The sequence below is a fragment of the Ahaetulla prasina genome, chromosome 13, assembly GCF_028640845.1.
Source record: "Ahaetulla prasina isolate Xishuangbanna chromosome 13, ASM2864084v1, whole genome shotgun sequence".
NCBI lineage: Eukaryota > Metazoa > Chordata > Lepidosauria > Squamata > Colubridae > Ahaetulla > Ahaetulla prasina.
In genome coordinates, this window is record NC_080551.1 from 10,388,571 (window position 1) to 10,403,389 (window position 14,819).

The 14,819-nt window shown below is 43.0% G+C and overlaps 1 protein-coding gene across 1 annotated transcript in view; it reads right to left on the reverse strand.

Moving 5' to 3' along the window:
* Positions 1-6,754: 6,754 nt before the first annotated feature.
* Positions 6,755-14,819, reverse strand: part of CERS3 (ceramide synthase 3) — a 64,721-nt gene continuing 56,656 nt past the window's right edge. The window contains exon 11 of the mRNA XM_058156797.1: positions 6,755-8,823. Within this exon, the coding sequence (XP_058012780.1) occupies positions 8,692-8,823 (132 nt within the window). The 3' untranslated portion in view covers positions 6,755-8,691. The remainder of the gene's footprint in view (positions 8,824-14,819) is intronic.

The following is a 14,819-nucleotide window of genomic DNA, read 5'->3' on the forward strand; positions in this document are numbered from 1 at the left end:
TGGAAAGCTTTTCAAGGGATGGAGAGAGAAACCGGTGTGAAGTTGTGTCGCCACAAAAGCATCGACTGTGCCTCGGAGCTAGAGCGGGTTAAATCATGCACAGGAGCCCTGAGAGCATGAAATGATGGCAGCCTTGTTAGGGGGCTGCCTTGTTCTAATTAGCCCCTTGGGTTGGGAAATAGCTGTGGTTTTCCCCCCCAGTTTAGCACATTGTACAACTTCCTGGGGCTTATTGATTTTGTGTGTCCAGTGGTGAAATTCAAATTTTTTTACTACTGGTTCTGTGGGCGTGGCTTGGTGGGTGTGGTGTGGCTTGGTGGGCGTGGCAGAGGAAGGATACTGCAAAATCCCCATTCCCTCCCCACTCCTGGGGGAAGGATATTGCAAAATCTCCATTCCCACCCCACTTGGGGCCAGCCAGAGATGGTATTTGCCGGTTCTCTGAACTACTCCAAATTTCCGCTACCGGTTCTCCAGAACCTGTCAGAATCTGCTGAATAGCATCCCTGCATATGTCCTGAAGAAGCAAAGTTGGATTTTTAAAACCATGCTTCATTTAATCGTGAACCAGGACATCAGGCAAATGCAGTCTCTGAGATGCTGAGGGAAGGTATCACCCCAAAATGGCCGCCTCATTGGCTTGGCCTCCTGCTTCTTTCACTGGTCCACACAACTGGCTATACCTCCAATTTCTTCTCTCTCTCTTTCTCTCTCTCTCTTTCTCCCTCCCTCCCTCTCTCTCTCTCTCTCTCTCTCTCTTCTCAATGTGGTAATTCACATCTATCAGACTTTCATGTCTATGGAGATTCTCAGTGGACTTCCTTGGTTTTCTTTTGCCCTTGAAGACATTTCGCCTCTCATCTAAGAAGCATGTTCAGTTCTTAAGAAGCTTCCTGGATGAGAAGTGAAACAACTTCAAGGAAAAACAAAGTCTAGGTACCTTTTTTTGGTGGGGTGGGGGGGAAACACCTTTGGGACGATCAGGCCTTCAGTTCCAGCTTTGGATGGTCATAGGGTGCTTGAGTCATTTGTAAGAGGTAGGTTGTCTTTTCTTGTTGTTGGTGGTTTTTTTAGAAACATTATCTTCCTCTGCTCTTTTACCAAATTTTTATTTCATCCTTCCTCTTGAAATACCCTCAAGAGGAGCCAAGTTTTGCAGCTATGATTGCAAAATTAATAAGCCCTTGGAGATGTTGAACATATGTTATAAACATCTTTGCAAGAAGAAGCCGTTTGGCTCTCGGAGAGTTAATTTGGATGGTCATCAAAGTAGTTAACATCTTTTCTCCTCTAGATAGCATCATTGGCTTCCTCTCAAAGGGATTTATATATATATATATATATATATATGCTAGCTGATGAGAACTAAATAGCTCAAAATAGATCTATACTAGCCTCCCTTTATTTCTTTATCAGTAAATATAAATTTGGTATAAAATGGTTTGTTGTGAATGTGACTGCCTGAGGGCTTCTGGATTGGAGCTGAAAGGCAAAAGGGAAGCAATATGCTCCTTCCCATATTGGGGTAGACCAGGTGCTTCGACAGAAAAACACTTAATCTCTCCCCTGGCTCAAGCTGATTAAGGGAGGAGAATTTGTGGCTCAGAGGTTAATACAACTGCCTAATGTGCAGGCAGCCCAAGTTTGAATCTGAGTAAGGGTATGGCTAGCTGATGAGAGCTAAATAGCTTGAAATAGATCTATACTAGTCTCCCTTTATTTCTTTATCAGCAAATATAAATTTTATATATATCAAATATATATTTGCTGATAAAGGCGAAAAGGGAGACTAGTATAGATCGATTTCAAGCTATTTAGCTCCAATCAGCTAGCCATATCATAGTATGTATGTATGTATGTATGTATGTGTATATATATATTCTCTTGTACCTGTCGCAGTGACGCTTCCAAAATGGATTGGTTGAACTGTTGTCAATTTCTATGAGGGAAGCGAAAGTGGATGTCTTAGCAGAGATTAACATCTTGACCAGAAACCCAAAGATGGTGGATTGCTGGTCACATAAGGACTGAATTCACAAAACATGCTAAACTCTAGCCAGGAAATGTCTATGGACAGTGGTGGGATTCAAGGAATTTAACAACCGGTTCTCTGCCCTAATGACTTCTTCCAAAAACCAGTTTGCCAAACTGCTCAGAAAGTTAACAACCGGTTCTCCCAAAGTGGTGCGAATTGGCTGAATCCCACCACTGTCTATGGATGTTCTTAGTCATCCAGATCACGGTTGTCCCAAAGGTGCTTTTTCAAGAGGCAACTGGACTTTCTGGTTTTTCTCTGAAGACGTTTCGCTTCTCGTCCAAGAAGCCGAAGAAACTTCTTGGATCAGAAGCGAAACATCTCATTCTCATCCAAGAAGCTGAAGAAGCTGAAATGTTTTCGAAGAAAAACCAGAAAGTCCACTTGCCTCTTGAAAAAAGCATCTTTGGACCTAGCCCGCAAAGCCCAATTGCTGTGTTTATGTACAACAGAGAAAAGGAGATTTCCTTGAACCTTTTGCTCATCCCTAAATGAAATCAACCCTGGGTGTTCTTTGGAAGGACAGATACTGAAGCTGAATCTCAAATCCTTTGGCCACCAAATGGGAAGAGGGGTGTCGTGTCCCACCCCCACCCCCACTCCGATGAACGAGCCAAGGAAGTCCGTAACAAATTTGGCAACGAAGCCTCTGCAGCTTGCCAAGTTCCTTCGAGGTTTATCAGGGCAGGCAGGAGTCCAAGTTGTGACTTCAGGGTCCGGTATCAGCAAACTAGATAAGACTTTGCTTGACTCAAGGTTGGAATGCCAAAAGCAAGTCCTTTATGTAGGCTGTGGGGTGTGGCTCCATGACTCAGCATTTATCCAGGCCTGCCCCACCCTTCCTTCTCCTGGTGTCGCCTCTCAGATCTCCAGAAACGAGGGTCCACCTACTTTGAATTGTCTTCAGCTGGATCTGCTGTCAGCGTCTGAGAAAGGGAGGGGTCAGAGGGAGCAGGCCCGGGTAATTCTAACACCTGACTGGCTTCCTGCTCTGAAGGCTGAGCCAAAGGAACACACGCTGTATAAGTGAGGTTTATTGGGCTTCTCCTTTCACTCCTTGAATCCTCTCCGGGCATGGGGCCAGGGCCGGGGGCTGGAGTCATGACAGGCCGTTCATCTTCATTATCAGACTCGGAGTCTGATAAAAGGCCCGGTTGGAGACAGGAGGGGCCCGGCTGAGGAGAGGAGGGAGGACGAGTCACAACAAGGGGACTCCCTGGAAAAGACCCCGAGGTTGAGAAAGATGGGAGGCGGAAGGAGAAGGGGATGGCAGAGATGGTTAGATGATGTCATTGGTGCAATGAACTTGAGTTTGGGTAAACTCTGGGAAATCATGCAGGACAGGGGGACCTGGTGTGTTGCAGTCCATGAGGATCCAAAGAGTTGGAACACGACTTAGAGATTGGACAATAAGAACTTAAACTTTTAAAGCTTCCTTGGTACAATCGCTCCAACTTTTGGAGCACTATTCCTAAAAATCATGCCATGGGTCCCCGGAAGAGCACACTAAGTTTTGGCTGAAAGTTTCATCTTTACATTCAACAAGTGTAACCAAAGGCCTCTATCTGGGAGAGTCTTGGCTGGAATCGCAGAATCTGTTAGATGCTCCTTTTGTTTAACCTCTGCTCTTCCCAGAACGGAAGTAAATCTATCTGCGGATGGCAAGGAACTCTGTGCTTTGATCTGACGGAATGAGACACTTCCTTCTTTATATGAGTGGATAAATGATTGCCAGGCATAGCAGTGAAAGATAGCTATAGATAGATGGATGGATGAACAGACAGACAGATGCACAATAGATAGATAGATGATAGAGAGAGATGATTGATAGATAGATAGATAGATAGATAGATAGATAGACAGATGAAAGATGGATGATAGATAGATAGATGATATAGATAGATAGATAGATAGATAGATAGATAGATAGATAGATAGATAGATAGATAGATAGATAGATAGATAGATAGATAGATGAGAGATAGAGATATATAGTAGAGAAATAGAGAGATGATAGATGATAGATGGATAGATAGATAGATAGATAGATAGATAGATAGATAGATAGATGAGAGAGAGAGAGAGAGAGAGATGATAGATAGATAGATAGATAGATAGATAGATAGATAGATAGATAGATATAGATAAATAGATAGATAGATAGATAGATAGATAGATAGATAGATAGATAGATAGATAGATAGATAGATAGATACAGATAGATAGACAGACAGATAGGTAGAAGATGGATGATAGGTAGATAGATGATAAATAGACAGACAGATGAAATATGGATGTGAGAGAGAGAGAGAGAGAGAGAGAGAGAGAGAGAGAGAGAGAGAGAGAGAGAGAGATGAAAGGTGGATGATAGATAGATAGATAGATAGATAAATAGATAAATAGATAAATAGATGAAAGAGGGATGAAAGATAGATGACAGACAGACAAGACAACAGATTTCTGAATGGACCGTTTCTACAGTTTTAAGTTTGCACAACCTCAGGTTCTAGGTTTAAAATATGGTGTGCAAAACTGAAAGAGAATTTGCACAAAATAACATTGCGTCATAGTATCTCTTGATTGACTTGATTTATACTGGACCTTTTTTTTTTTTGATATGGTCTCAGAACAGTTCGTAGATATCCCTCCTATTTTTCTCCCTGCAGCAAACCATCCAGGGAAATGGATAAAGTGAAGGGTAATATGACTTTCCAAGGAACCAGTGATTACCGTAGGTTAAATACAGATAATGAATTCTGGGTTCCTGCGATCCACAAATCATATCAGGTGTTGTCTGTTGTGTTGTGTGAACTCAGGCAGTGACTGGACTGAAATGGAATGTTCATTGTTTGCTTTTGAGTAAAAAGGCTGCAATGCCATACAGAGACTATAAACCAGGGGTCTCCAACCTTGGCAACTTTAAGCCTGGAAGACTGGTTGGGGAATTCTGGGAGTTGAAGTCCGCCAGGCTTAAAGTTGCCAAGGTTGGAGACCCCTGCTATAAACACACAGTGGAATGTAGCCGAGGGCAAAAGGCAATTACTTTGATGTCACTGGGGCTTCAAAGAAAAGGAAATGAAGATCAGGGCATAAAGGAGCGCCTTACCTTTAATCCACTCACTCTTGTTGGTTACTTAATGCAAAGCAAAGTGGAGATTCCGCAGCTTCCCATGCAGAGTAATGTAGCTCTATTGCCCCCTGGTGACCATTTTCAGCAATACTAAGCCGTTTACTAAAATATGTTTCTGGAGATTCTCGGTCATCCACCGTTTTTTTTTTTAAAATTTATTTTTGTCACAGCAGTATATACAATCATCAACATAAAAATAACTCATCATGAGAGAAAAGTATATATAAGTAAAAGTATAAGTAAAAGTATGCATATAATATTATAATGAAGAGAACAATAGGACACGAACGGTAGGCACTTTTGTGCTCTTATGCACGCCCCTTGTAGTCCTCTTAGGAATGGGGTGAGGTCAATAGTAGACAGTTTTTGGTTGAAGATTTTGGGGTTTTGAGTAGAGACTATAGAGTCAGGTAGTGAGTTCCAAGCGTTAACAACTCTGTTACAAAAGTCATATTTTCTGCAATCAAGTCTGAAACGGTTGACATTAAGTTTGAATCTATTGTTTGCTCTTGTATTGTTGCGATTGAAGCTGAAGTAGTCTTTTACAGGAAGGATATTGCAATAGATGATTCTGTGTGTTAAACATAGGTCATGTCGGAGTCGGCGGAGTTCTAAGTTTTCTAAACCCAGAATTTCAAGCCTGGTGGTATAAGGTATTTTGTTGATTTCGGAGGAGCGAAGAACTCTTCTAGTAAAATAAAAAACCGTTGGCCCAAAGGTGTTTTTTTCAAGAGTGATTTCCACTTTTGAAATAGCCGTAACTTGCTTCTTCTTTCGTGTCCTTTGGTCATAGAGTTTCGCTAATCAGAGAAACCTTGACTTTTATTTCTTCTGCTGAAAGAGCTCCCGTATTTTCAGGAGGGCTAGTAAGAAAGTGATGCATTTAAATAGGTAATGTACTGTAGACTGGCTTGTCTCAAAGGAGCTCTTTTCAAAAGGCACCTGGACTTCCTTTGATTTTTCCTTGAAGACATTTTGCTTCTCCTCCAAGAAGCTTCTTCAATTCTTCAGTCCAGTGGGGGGAAAAACCCATCTTTTGGGACATTTACTAAGAAATCTTTGTTACAGTTCCAAACAGAGGTGGGCTTCAAAAATTTTAGCAAGGGATTCTCTAGGCCCAGTTGCTGGGTGTGCCTGGCCATGGTGGGCGTGGCCTAGTTGGTCTCCTGCACCACAGCGGGGGTGGGGGGCGTTTTTGCCCTCCCCGGGCTCTGGAGACTTTCCTTGAGTCTCCAGGAGGGCGAAAACACCCTCCCCAGACTCCAGAGGCCCTCTGGAGGCTCCTTCCTGAACCTTTTCACCCTCCCTGAGCCTCCATGCGTGCCCTGCATTTACCTGCATTCAAAACAGGTTGTGTGGGGAGTCCTGGGAGGGGAGGGGAGGGGAGGGGTGGGCGGAGCCAGCCAGGAGTTTGGGGGTTCTCCAACTGCACAGAATCTTAGCTAGAGGTTTTCCTGAACCCTTGCGAACCCCCAGCAGCCCACCCCTGGTTCCGAAGGATAAAACGGTGTGTTGCTCATTCTGAGAAGACCTGGGTTATTGATCGGTTTGGTATGCATTTGTTCAAAGAATCACAAGAAGTCAAACTCCATTAATTGGCATCTAAGTGACAGCCTATTTATTGACTCAGCCTTCCATCCTTCCAAGGTCGGTAAAATGAGGAGCCAGATTGTTTGGGGGCAAGAGGCTGACTCTGTAAACCACAGGGCTGTAAGGCACTGTGAAGCGGTATATAAGTCTAAGTGCTATTGCTATTGCTATAAAGCTAGACCCACAAGGCTAGCTCCTATTTGACCAAGCATAACAAAAGAGCAACGTATTATTTAAAAAGTGTCCAGGTGATATTTTCTCCATTTTCATGGGATCACACTTTATCTCTAAATGAAACAATCCAGAATACACAAAGCATGAAAATCAAGACTATATAATGGAAGACAAAGTATAAATAAAAAGGAAATCAGAGTTGGAAGAATCCAGAAAAGAAAACAAGGTTGACTTCAATACAGTTCAAGCAGATGGCTTTAATCCTAATCTAGATATTCCTGTCTGCCTTTGCTAATTTTCTATATAAATAGTCCAACGTGTTTGGAGTACCACTTTGGTGTAGTGGTTAAAAATACTAGGAGACCACAAATTCTAGTCTTGACTTAGGCAGTATGCCGGATGGGTGATTGGGGGGGGGGGGAGACAGTCACTCACTCTCAATCAAGAGAAGATTCTTTTTTTTAATTTAAGAACATTTATATGGCCACCCAGCTCAGTCTCAATGACACCTGGTAGCTTAGGACATCAATTTCCAGAAACGTTGTCAAATCTATGCAGTTGCAAGAACTCAAGATTGACTGGAAGGTAGACTCAGGAACCAGTGAAATTTAGAATTATAAATTCTAAAACCATTGCACTAAAACTAGAATTCACTTCTGGGCTCGGCAATGACATCTGACAATTACATCTGGGGCTCCACTGATAAGAGATGATGTCAGGATTCCAAGTAACACCCCCAAGGTAATAGGGCTTCCAGGCCTGACTGATGAATTGAGAAAGAGCAGGGCTTGATACAGCCTTCCTCTCTTTATTTTGAGCCCACCAATAAGAGTTTCTTCAAAACTCTTTGAAGAGCAACAAAGATGATTGGGGAACTGGAGGCTAAAACATAGGAAGAACGGTTGCAGGAACTGGGCATGTCTAGTTTAATGAAGAGAAGGTCTAGAGGTGACATAATAGCAGCCTTCCAATATCTCAGGGGCTGCCACAAAGAAGAGGGAGTCAAACTATTCTCCAAAGCACCTGAGGGTAGAACAAGAAGCAATGGGTGGAAACTGATCAAGGAGAGAAGCAACTTAGAACTAAGGAGACATTTCCTGATAGTTAGAACAATTAATCAGTGGAACAACTTGCCTCCAGAAGTTGTGAATGCTCCAACGCTGGAAGTTGGATAACCATTTGTTTGAAGTGGTATTGGGTTTTCTGCCTAAGCAGGGGGTTGGACTAGAAGACCTCCAAGGTCCCTTGCAACTCGTATTATTCTATTCTATTTTATTCTATTCTATTGTAATAAGCAGCCTATTGATCAAATAGGATGAACCTTTCACTGAAGCCGATTCCAACTGCATGGATTTTCCTTGTATAAAACCATCCTATTCTTCAATAAAATCAGTGTAAAGCCACACTTCTCAAATCATATTAAAACATCATTCAAAACTTGTCCAAACTGTTTTAAGACGTATCAACATTTAAATACATGAAGATCTCAGTCTAAAAATGTTATATTCTAAATTCATTCCCATCCTTAACCATTCAGAGTTGTTGTTGTTTTTTAAAAAAATAATAATAATTACATTGCATATCCTCTAGACTGTATATTGCAAAGGGTCCCTTTTTCGAAATTGAGTACCCTCCTTAATCTACTGATCTGCAATAAAACCATTCATGAACTTTGGTTTCGATGTGGATGTAAAAGTCTGTATGGTGTGTTGGGTTTATGACACAGCAGGTAATGGCACCAGGAGATGGTATTGGCTGGGCATTAATTAATATTATTATTATTTAGGAGAGGATCATTTAATCCATTCTTCATTCCTTTCTTCATACACTCCCCTTCAGTATCGCTGAGAGAGTCTTCTTCTTCTTCATCATCACTCCGTTCATCTTTAACATTCTAGGAAAGAAAGAATAGCAAAAGTGTTAAGAAAAACCAATTGTGCACTATGTGGATTGTGCACTGTGTGGATTGCTTGGCATTACAGAAAAAAAGGAGGAAGATGTGATATTCAGAAGAGGTGTAGACCAACAGTTATTGATTGTCAGGTACCAAGGATCAGGAATGTGAAGTTGGGTTACATGTCCACTGATTTGTGGATAAGGGTTTGTGAAAAGCGTAGAAAGAATAATTCTAAAGCAATAATGAAGAAATAGCAGATTTTATACTCATATGTATTTTTGGACATCTTTTCAATTTGTGGCACTTCCTAAAATTTGATGTCCTAGATGAAAGCTTAGGTTGCCTAACCCTACAACTGACCCTAGTGCAATCCTACACACATATAAAGGTAAAGGTTCCCCTCACACATACGTGCTAGTCATTCCTAAATCTAGGGGGTGGTGCTCATCTCTGTTTCAAAGCCGAAGAGCCAGTGCTGTCCGAAGACGTCTCCGTGGTCCTGTGGCCGGCATGACTCAACGCCAAAGAATAGAATTTAGAATAGAATAGAATAGAATTTTATTGGCCAAGTGTGATTGGACACACAAGGAATTTGTCTTGGTGCATATGCTCTCAGTGTACATAAAAGAAAAGATACGTTCATCAAGATACGACATTTACAACACAATTGATGGTCAATATATCAATATAAATCATAAGGATTTCCAGCAACAAGTTATAGTCATACAGAACACAGAAACACAGAACACAGAAACACAGAAACACAGAAACACAGCACACAGAACACTGTTCCCTTCCCACCAAAGGTGGTCCCTATTCTTCTACCTGCATTTTTTTACGTGCTTTCGAACTGCTAGGTTGGCAGAAGCTGGGACAAGCAACGGGAGCTCACCCTGTTACTCGGCGCTAGGGATTCGAACTGCTGATCTGCCGACCTTTCGATCAACAGCACCTTAGCCACTGAGCCACCACATCCCTACGCACACCGTGTGCCTTTACCTTGATTTATACTGAAATCGTGCAAATGCTTTAGCTTGGAGGAATGTTACTTTGAGAGCTGCACCGACCCTTCTTGCAGAGCTAGAACACATTTTCATTGAATCTTTGGTGGGGGGGTTATTGGATTTATATTGGGGTTTTATTTTCATAAGCCACCCAGAGACACTGTGAGTGAGTTGGGCAGCTATATAAATTTTCTTAATAAGTAAATAACTAAATCTTAGGTCATTCTTAGATCTGCTACTATATACTCATAAGGCCATATCAGATTACTCTTAGGATAGTAGTTTAAACAAGTTTGGGATTATGGGGTCCTTGATGCTCTCTGAGCTTGCTTGTTTTCTTGCAGATATTTCATTACCAAAGTAGGTAACATCATCAGTGCTTGCAGACATTGCATTGAGTATAAATAATTGCTACCAACCTGCCTTCCATTGAGGACCTGTATACTGCACGAATCAAGAAGAGGGCTGTGAAAATATTTACAGATCCCTCACATCCTGGAGATAAACTGTTTTGACTCCTACCATCAAAATGACGCTACAGAGCACTGCACACCAGAACAACTAGACACGAGGACAGTTTTTTCCCCGAAGGCCATCACTCTGCTAAACAAATAATTCCCTCAACACTGTCAGACTATTTACTAAATCTACACTACTATTTATCTTCTCATCGTTTTCATCACCAATCTCTTTCCACTTACGACCGTATGACTGTAACTTTTTGTTGCTATTACTAAGGGTTAAATTGCAACCTATGACCATCATTTGTGTTGTAAACGTGCTTTTGATGAAGGTATTTTTTTTTCTTTTTCTTTTCTTTTATGTACACTGAGAGCATATGCACCAAAACAAATTCCTTGTGTGTCCAATCACACTTGGCCAATAACATTCTATTCTAATGAAATGTCTGCAAGAAAACAACCAAGCTCAGAAAGCACCAAGGACGTCACAGACTACCTCCTCCGTGTCCTCCTGCCTGCAAACTCCAACTCCCTTCTAGCACTGATGATGTTACCTAGTTGGGTAATGAATAGAATAGAATTTAGAATAGAATTTTTTTTATTGGCCAAGTGTGATTGGACACATAAGGAAACATCTGCAAGAAAACCACCAAGCTCAGAGAGCACCCAGGACCCTTCATTTTAACCCTGAACTACCAGTAGCCTCCTTTTTGGAACCAAATATAGGCATCGAATGCTTCAGAGAGCATGCAAAGTTTGGGATTGCCCATTTCCACCTCGGTACAACTTAGTTTCCACAAAAACAGAGCAAAGCTAGAGCAGAAAACAAAAAACATAGTTTTTTCCACCAGCTTGGCCACACAACACACAAACTTCCTGGGGTTTTCTCTCTCTTGTCTTTTCCAAAGCTATATGCAGAAGTGTATCCAAACAAACAATCCCCAGCGTAAATATTAAAAGATAAACTTGGCACACGATCAGAGGAAGGAAAGGAAAAGCATCTTTCTGCACACAAACAATTGATGAGGTATATCACGTTGGCCAAATCACCCCTAGGACTTCCTGGGTAGAATTTCCCTTTGCCCTTCACATAAGGCAACAAGTTCTTTTGGAGCTCCATCATGACTGTCATTAGGATTTTACAGAGACAGAGAGGGGGGGGGACCCTCCATGAATAAAAAAAATATAGGTGCCTCCTATAGGTAAAGGTAAAGGTTCTCCTCGCACATACATGCTAGTCGTTCCCGACTCTAGGGGGGCGGTGCTCATCTCTGTTTCTAAACTGAAGAGCCAGCGCTGTCTGATGACAATCCCGTGGTCATGTGGCCGGCATGACTCAACGCCAAAGGCGCACGGAATGTTGTTACCTTCCCACCAAAGGTGGTCCCTATTTTTCTACCTGCATTTTTTACATGCTTTTGAATTGCTAGGTTGGCAGAAGCTGGGACAAGGAACGGGAGCTCACCCCGTTATGCAGCACTAGGGATTCGAACCTCTGAACTGCCGACCTTTTGATCAATGAGCTCAGTGTCTTAGCCACTAAGCCATCGCCTCCTATAGAGAGAGGAAATATTTTGATGGAAACCTGGTTTATGATCTAGGGTTGGGTTTAGAACAGGGGTCTCCAACCTTGGTCCCTTTAAGGGATAGGGGTTGTTCCTCTGCCCTGGTCCTGTTGGATCTCTCATCGGCTTTTGATACCATCGACCATGGTATCCTGCTGCGCCGGTTGGAGGGGTTGGGAGTGGGAGGCACCGTTTATCGGTGGTTCTCCTCCTACCTCTCCGACCGGTCGCAGACGGTGTTGACAGGGGGGCAGAGATCGGCCGCAAGGCGCCTCACTTGTGGGGTGCCGCAGGGGTCGACTCTCTCGCCTCTCCTGTTCAACATCTACATGAAGCCGTTGGGCAAGGTCATCAGTGGCTTTGGGGTGAGTTATCATCTGTACGCTGATGATACCCAGCTGTACTTTTCCACCCCAGGCCACCCCAGCGAAGCTGTCGAAGTGCTGTCCCGTTGTTTGGAGGCCGTACGGGTCTGGATGGGGAGAAACAGACTCAGACTCAATCCATCCAAGACGGAGTGGCTGTGGATGCCGGCATCCCGGTACAGTCAGCTGCAACCGCGGCTGACTGTTGGGGGCGAGTCACTGGCCCCAACGGAAAGGGTGCGCAACTTGGGCGTTCTCCTGGATGAACGGCTGTCGTTTGAAGAACACTTGACGGCCGTCTCCAGGAGAGCTTTTTACCAGGTTCGCCTGGTCCGCCAGTTGCGCCCCTTTCTTGACCGGGATGCCTTATGCATGCTCACTCACGCTCTCGTCACTTCTCGACTGGATTATTGCAATGCTCTCTACATGGGGCTACCCCTGAAGTGTACCCGGAGACTGCAGTTAGTCCAGAATGCAGCTGCGCGGGTGATTGAGGGAGCACCGCGTTGCTCCCGGGTAACACCACTCCTGCGCAGTCTGCACTGGCTACCTGTGGTCTTCCGGGTGCGCTTCAAGGTTTTGGTTACCACCTTCAAAGCGCTCCATGGCTTAGGACCCGGGTACTTACGGGACCGCCTGCTGTTTCCACATGCCTCCCACCGACCCGTATGCTCTCACAGAGAGGGTCTTCTCAGGGTGCTGTCCGCCAAGCAGTGTCGGCTGGCGGCCCCCAGGGGAAGGTCCTTCTCTGTGGGAGCACCTACTTTCTGGAACGAACTTCCCCCCGGTTTACGCCAATTGCCTGACCTTCGGACCTTCCGCCGGGAACTGAAAACTTATTTATTTATACAAGCGGGACTGGCCTGATTTTTAAATTTTAAATTTAAATTTTAAACTTTTAATGGTAATTTTATTGGGTATTTTTATGGTCAATCGACGGTTTTAATTTGGCCTTTTATTGAATAAGTTTTTTAATTGTTATTTTAATATGTATATCAATTGTTTTAAATGAAGGCTGTACACCGCCCTGAGTCCTTCGGGAGAAGGGCGGTATAGAAGTTTGATAAATAAATAAAATAAATAAATAAAAACCTTGGGCCTGGTGGGACTTGAACCTGCAGTAATTGCAAGCAGCTGTGTTAATAACAGACTGTTTTAGCAGTCTGAGCCACCAGAGGCCCCTTGTTAAGTGAATCACTCAACAGTGGTGGCAAGGAAGTGGTAAAACAGGGCAAAATTCACTTAACAAACGTTTATCTATATCTTAAATTATTGTATTCTATTCCGACTTCATTTTAGACTGTATTTTATTCCAATTTCATTCTGAATGGTATTTTCAATTTCATTTTCAATGGTATTTTATTCCAATTTCATTTTCAATTGCTTTTATCAACCTTTAGTAATAATTTGTTTCTGGAGCTTTGCACTTTGATCTGGCCCGAGGGCTAATCAATAAATAAAGAATTGAACGTAACCGCCTTCTGCCACCGATAGCCTCCCAACGACCTGTGCGCTCCCACAGAGTGGGCCTCCTCAGGGTGCCGTCGACCAAACAATGTCGGTTGGCGGCCCCCAGGGGGAGAGCCTTCTCTGTGGCAGCACCGGCCCTTTGGAATGAGCTGCCTCCGGGGTTGTGCCAACTCGTAGCTCCCACGTAACACCGCTCCTGCGCAGACTGCACTGGCTACCTGTGGCCTTTCGAGTGCACTTTAAGGTTTTGGTTACGACCTTTAAAGCGCTCCATGGCTTAGGGCCTGGGTACTTACGGGACCGCCTGCTGTTACCTCATGCCTCCCACCGACCCGTACGCTCTCACAGAGGGGGACTTCTCAGGGTGCCGTCCGCCAAGCAATGCCGGCTGGCGGCCCCAGGAAGGTCCTTCTGTGGGGCTCACACTCTGGAACGAACTTCCCCGGTTTACGCCAAATACCTGACCTTCGGACCTTCCGCCGCGAACTGAAGACACATCTTTTCATTCGCGCGGGGCTGGCTTGAATTTTATTGGTTTTTTAAATTTTCTTAAATTTTAATATCAATTTTAAACGGGATTTTAGTTTTTTATATATTTTAAAGTTTCGGGCTAATTATAATAAGTTTTTTAATTTACATTTTAAACTGTACATTGTATTGTCTTTTTTATTTCTGCCTGTACACCGCCCTGAGTCCTTCGGGAGAAGGGCGGTATAAAAATCAAATCAAATAAATAAATAAATAAAATAAACTCCCCGACCTCCAGGCCTTCAAACGTGAACTGAAGACTCTACTATTTCATCGTGCGGGATTAGCCTAAGTATAATTTTAATTGTAATTTTAAACCGGTTTTAAGTCGGTCTTTGACTGTTTTAGCTGATTTAGCCATTAAATATTTGGTTTTAATTTGCTTTTTAAAATTGTTATTTATATTTGTACTTTTAATATGGCTGTAAACCGCCCTGAGTCCTTCGGGAGAAGGGCGGTATAGAAATTAAATTATAAATATAAATAAATTATAAAAATAAATAACAAGCATCTCGTTTAGCAACAGACATTTTGGGCTCAATTGTCAGACGTCAAGGACTACCTGTATAGAGATTTAAATTCTTCAAGGCCTATAATTCT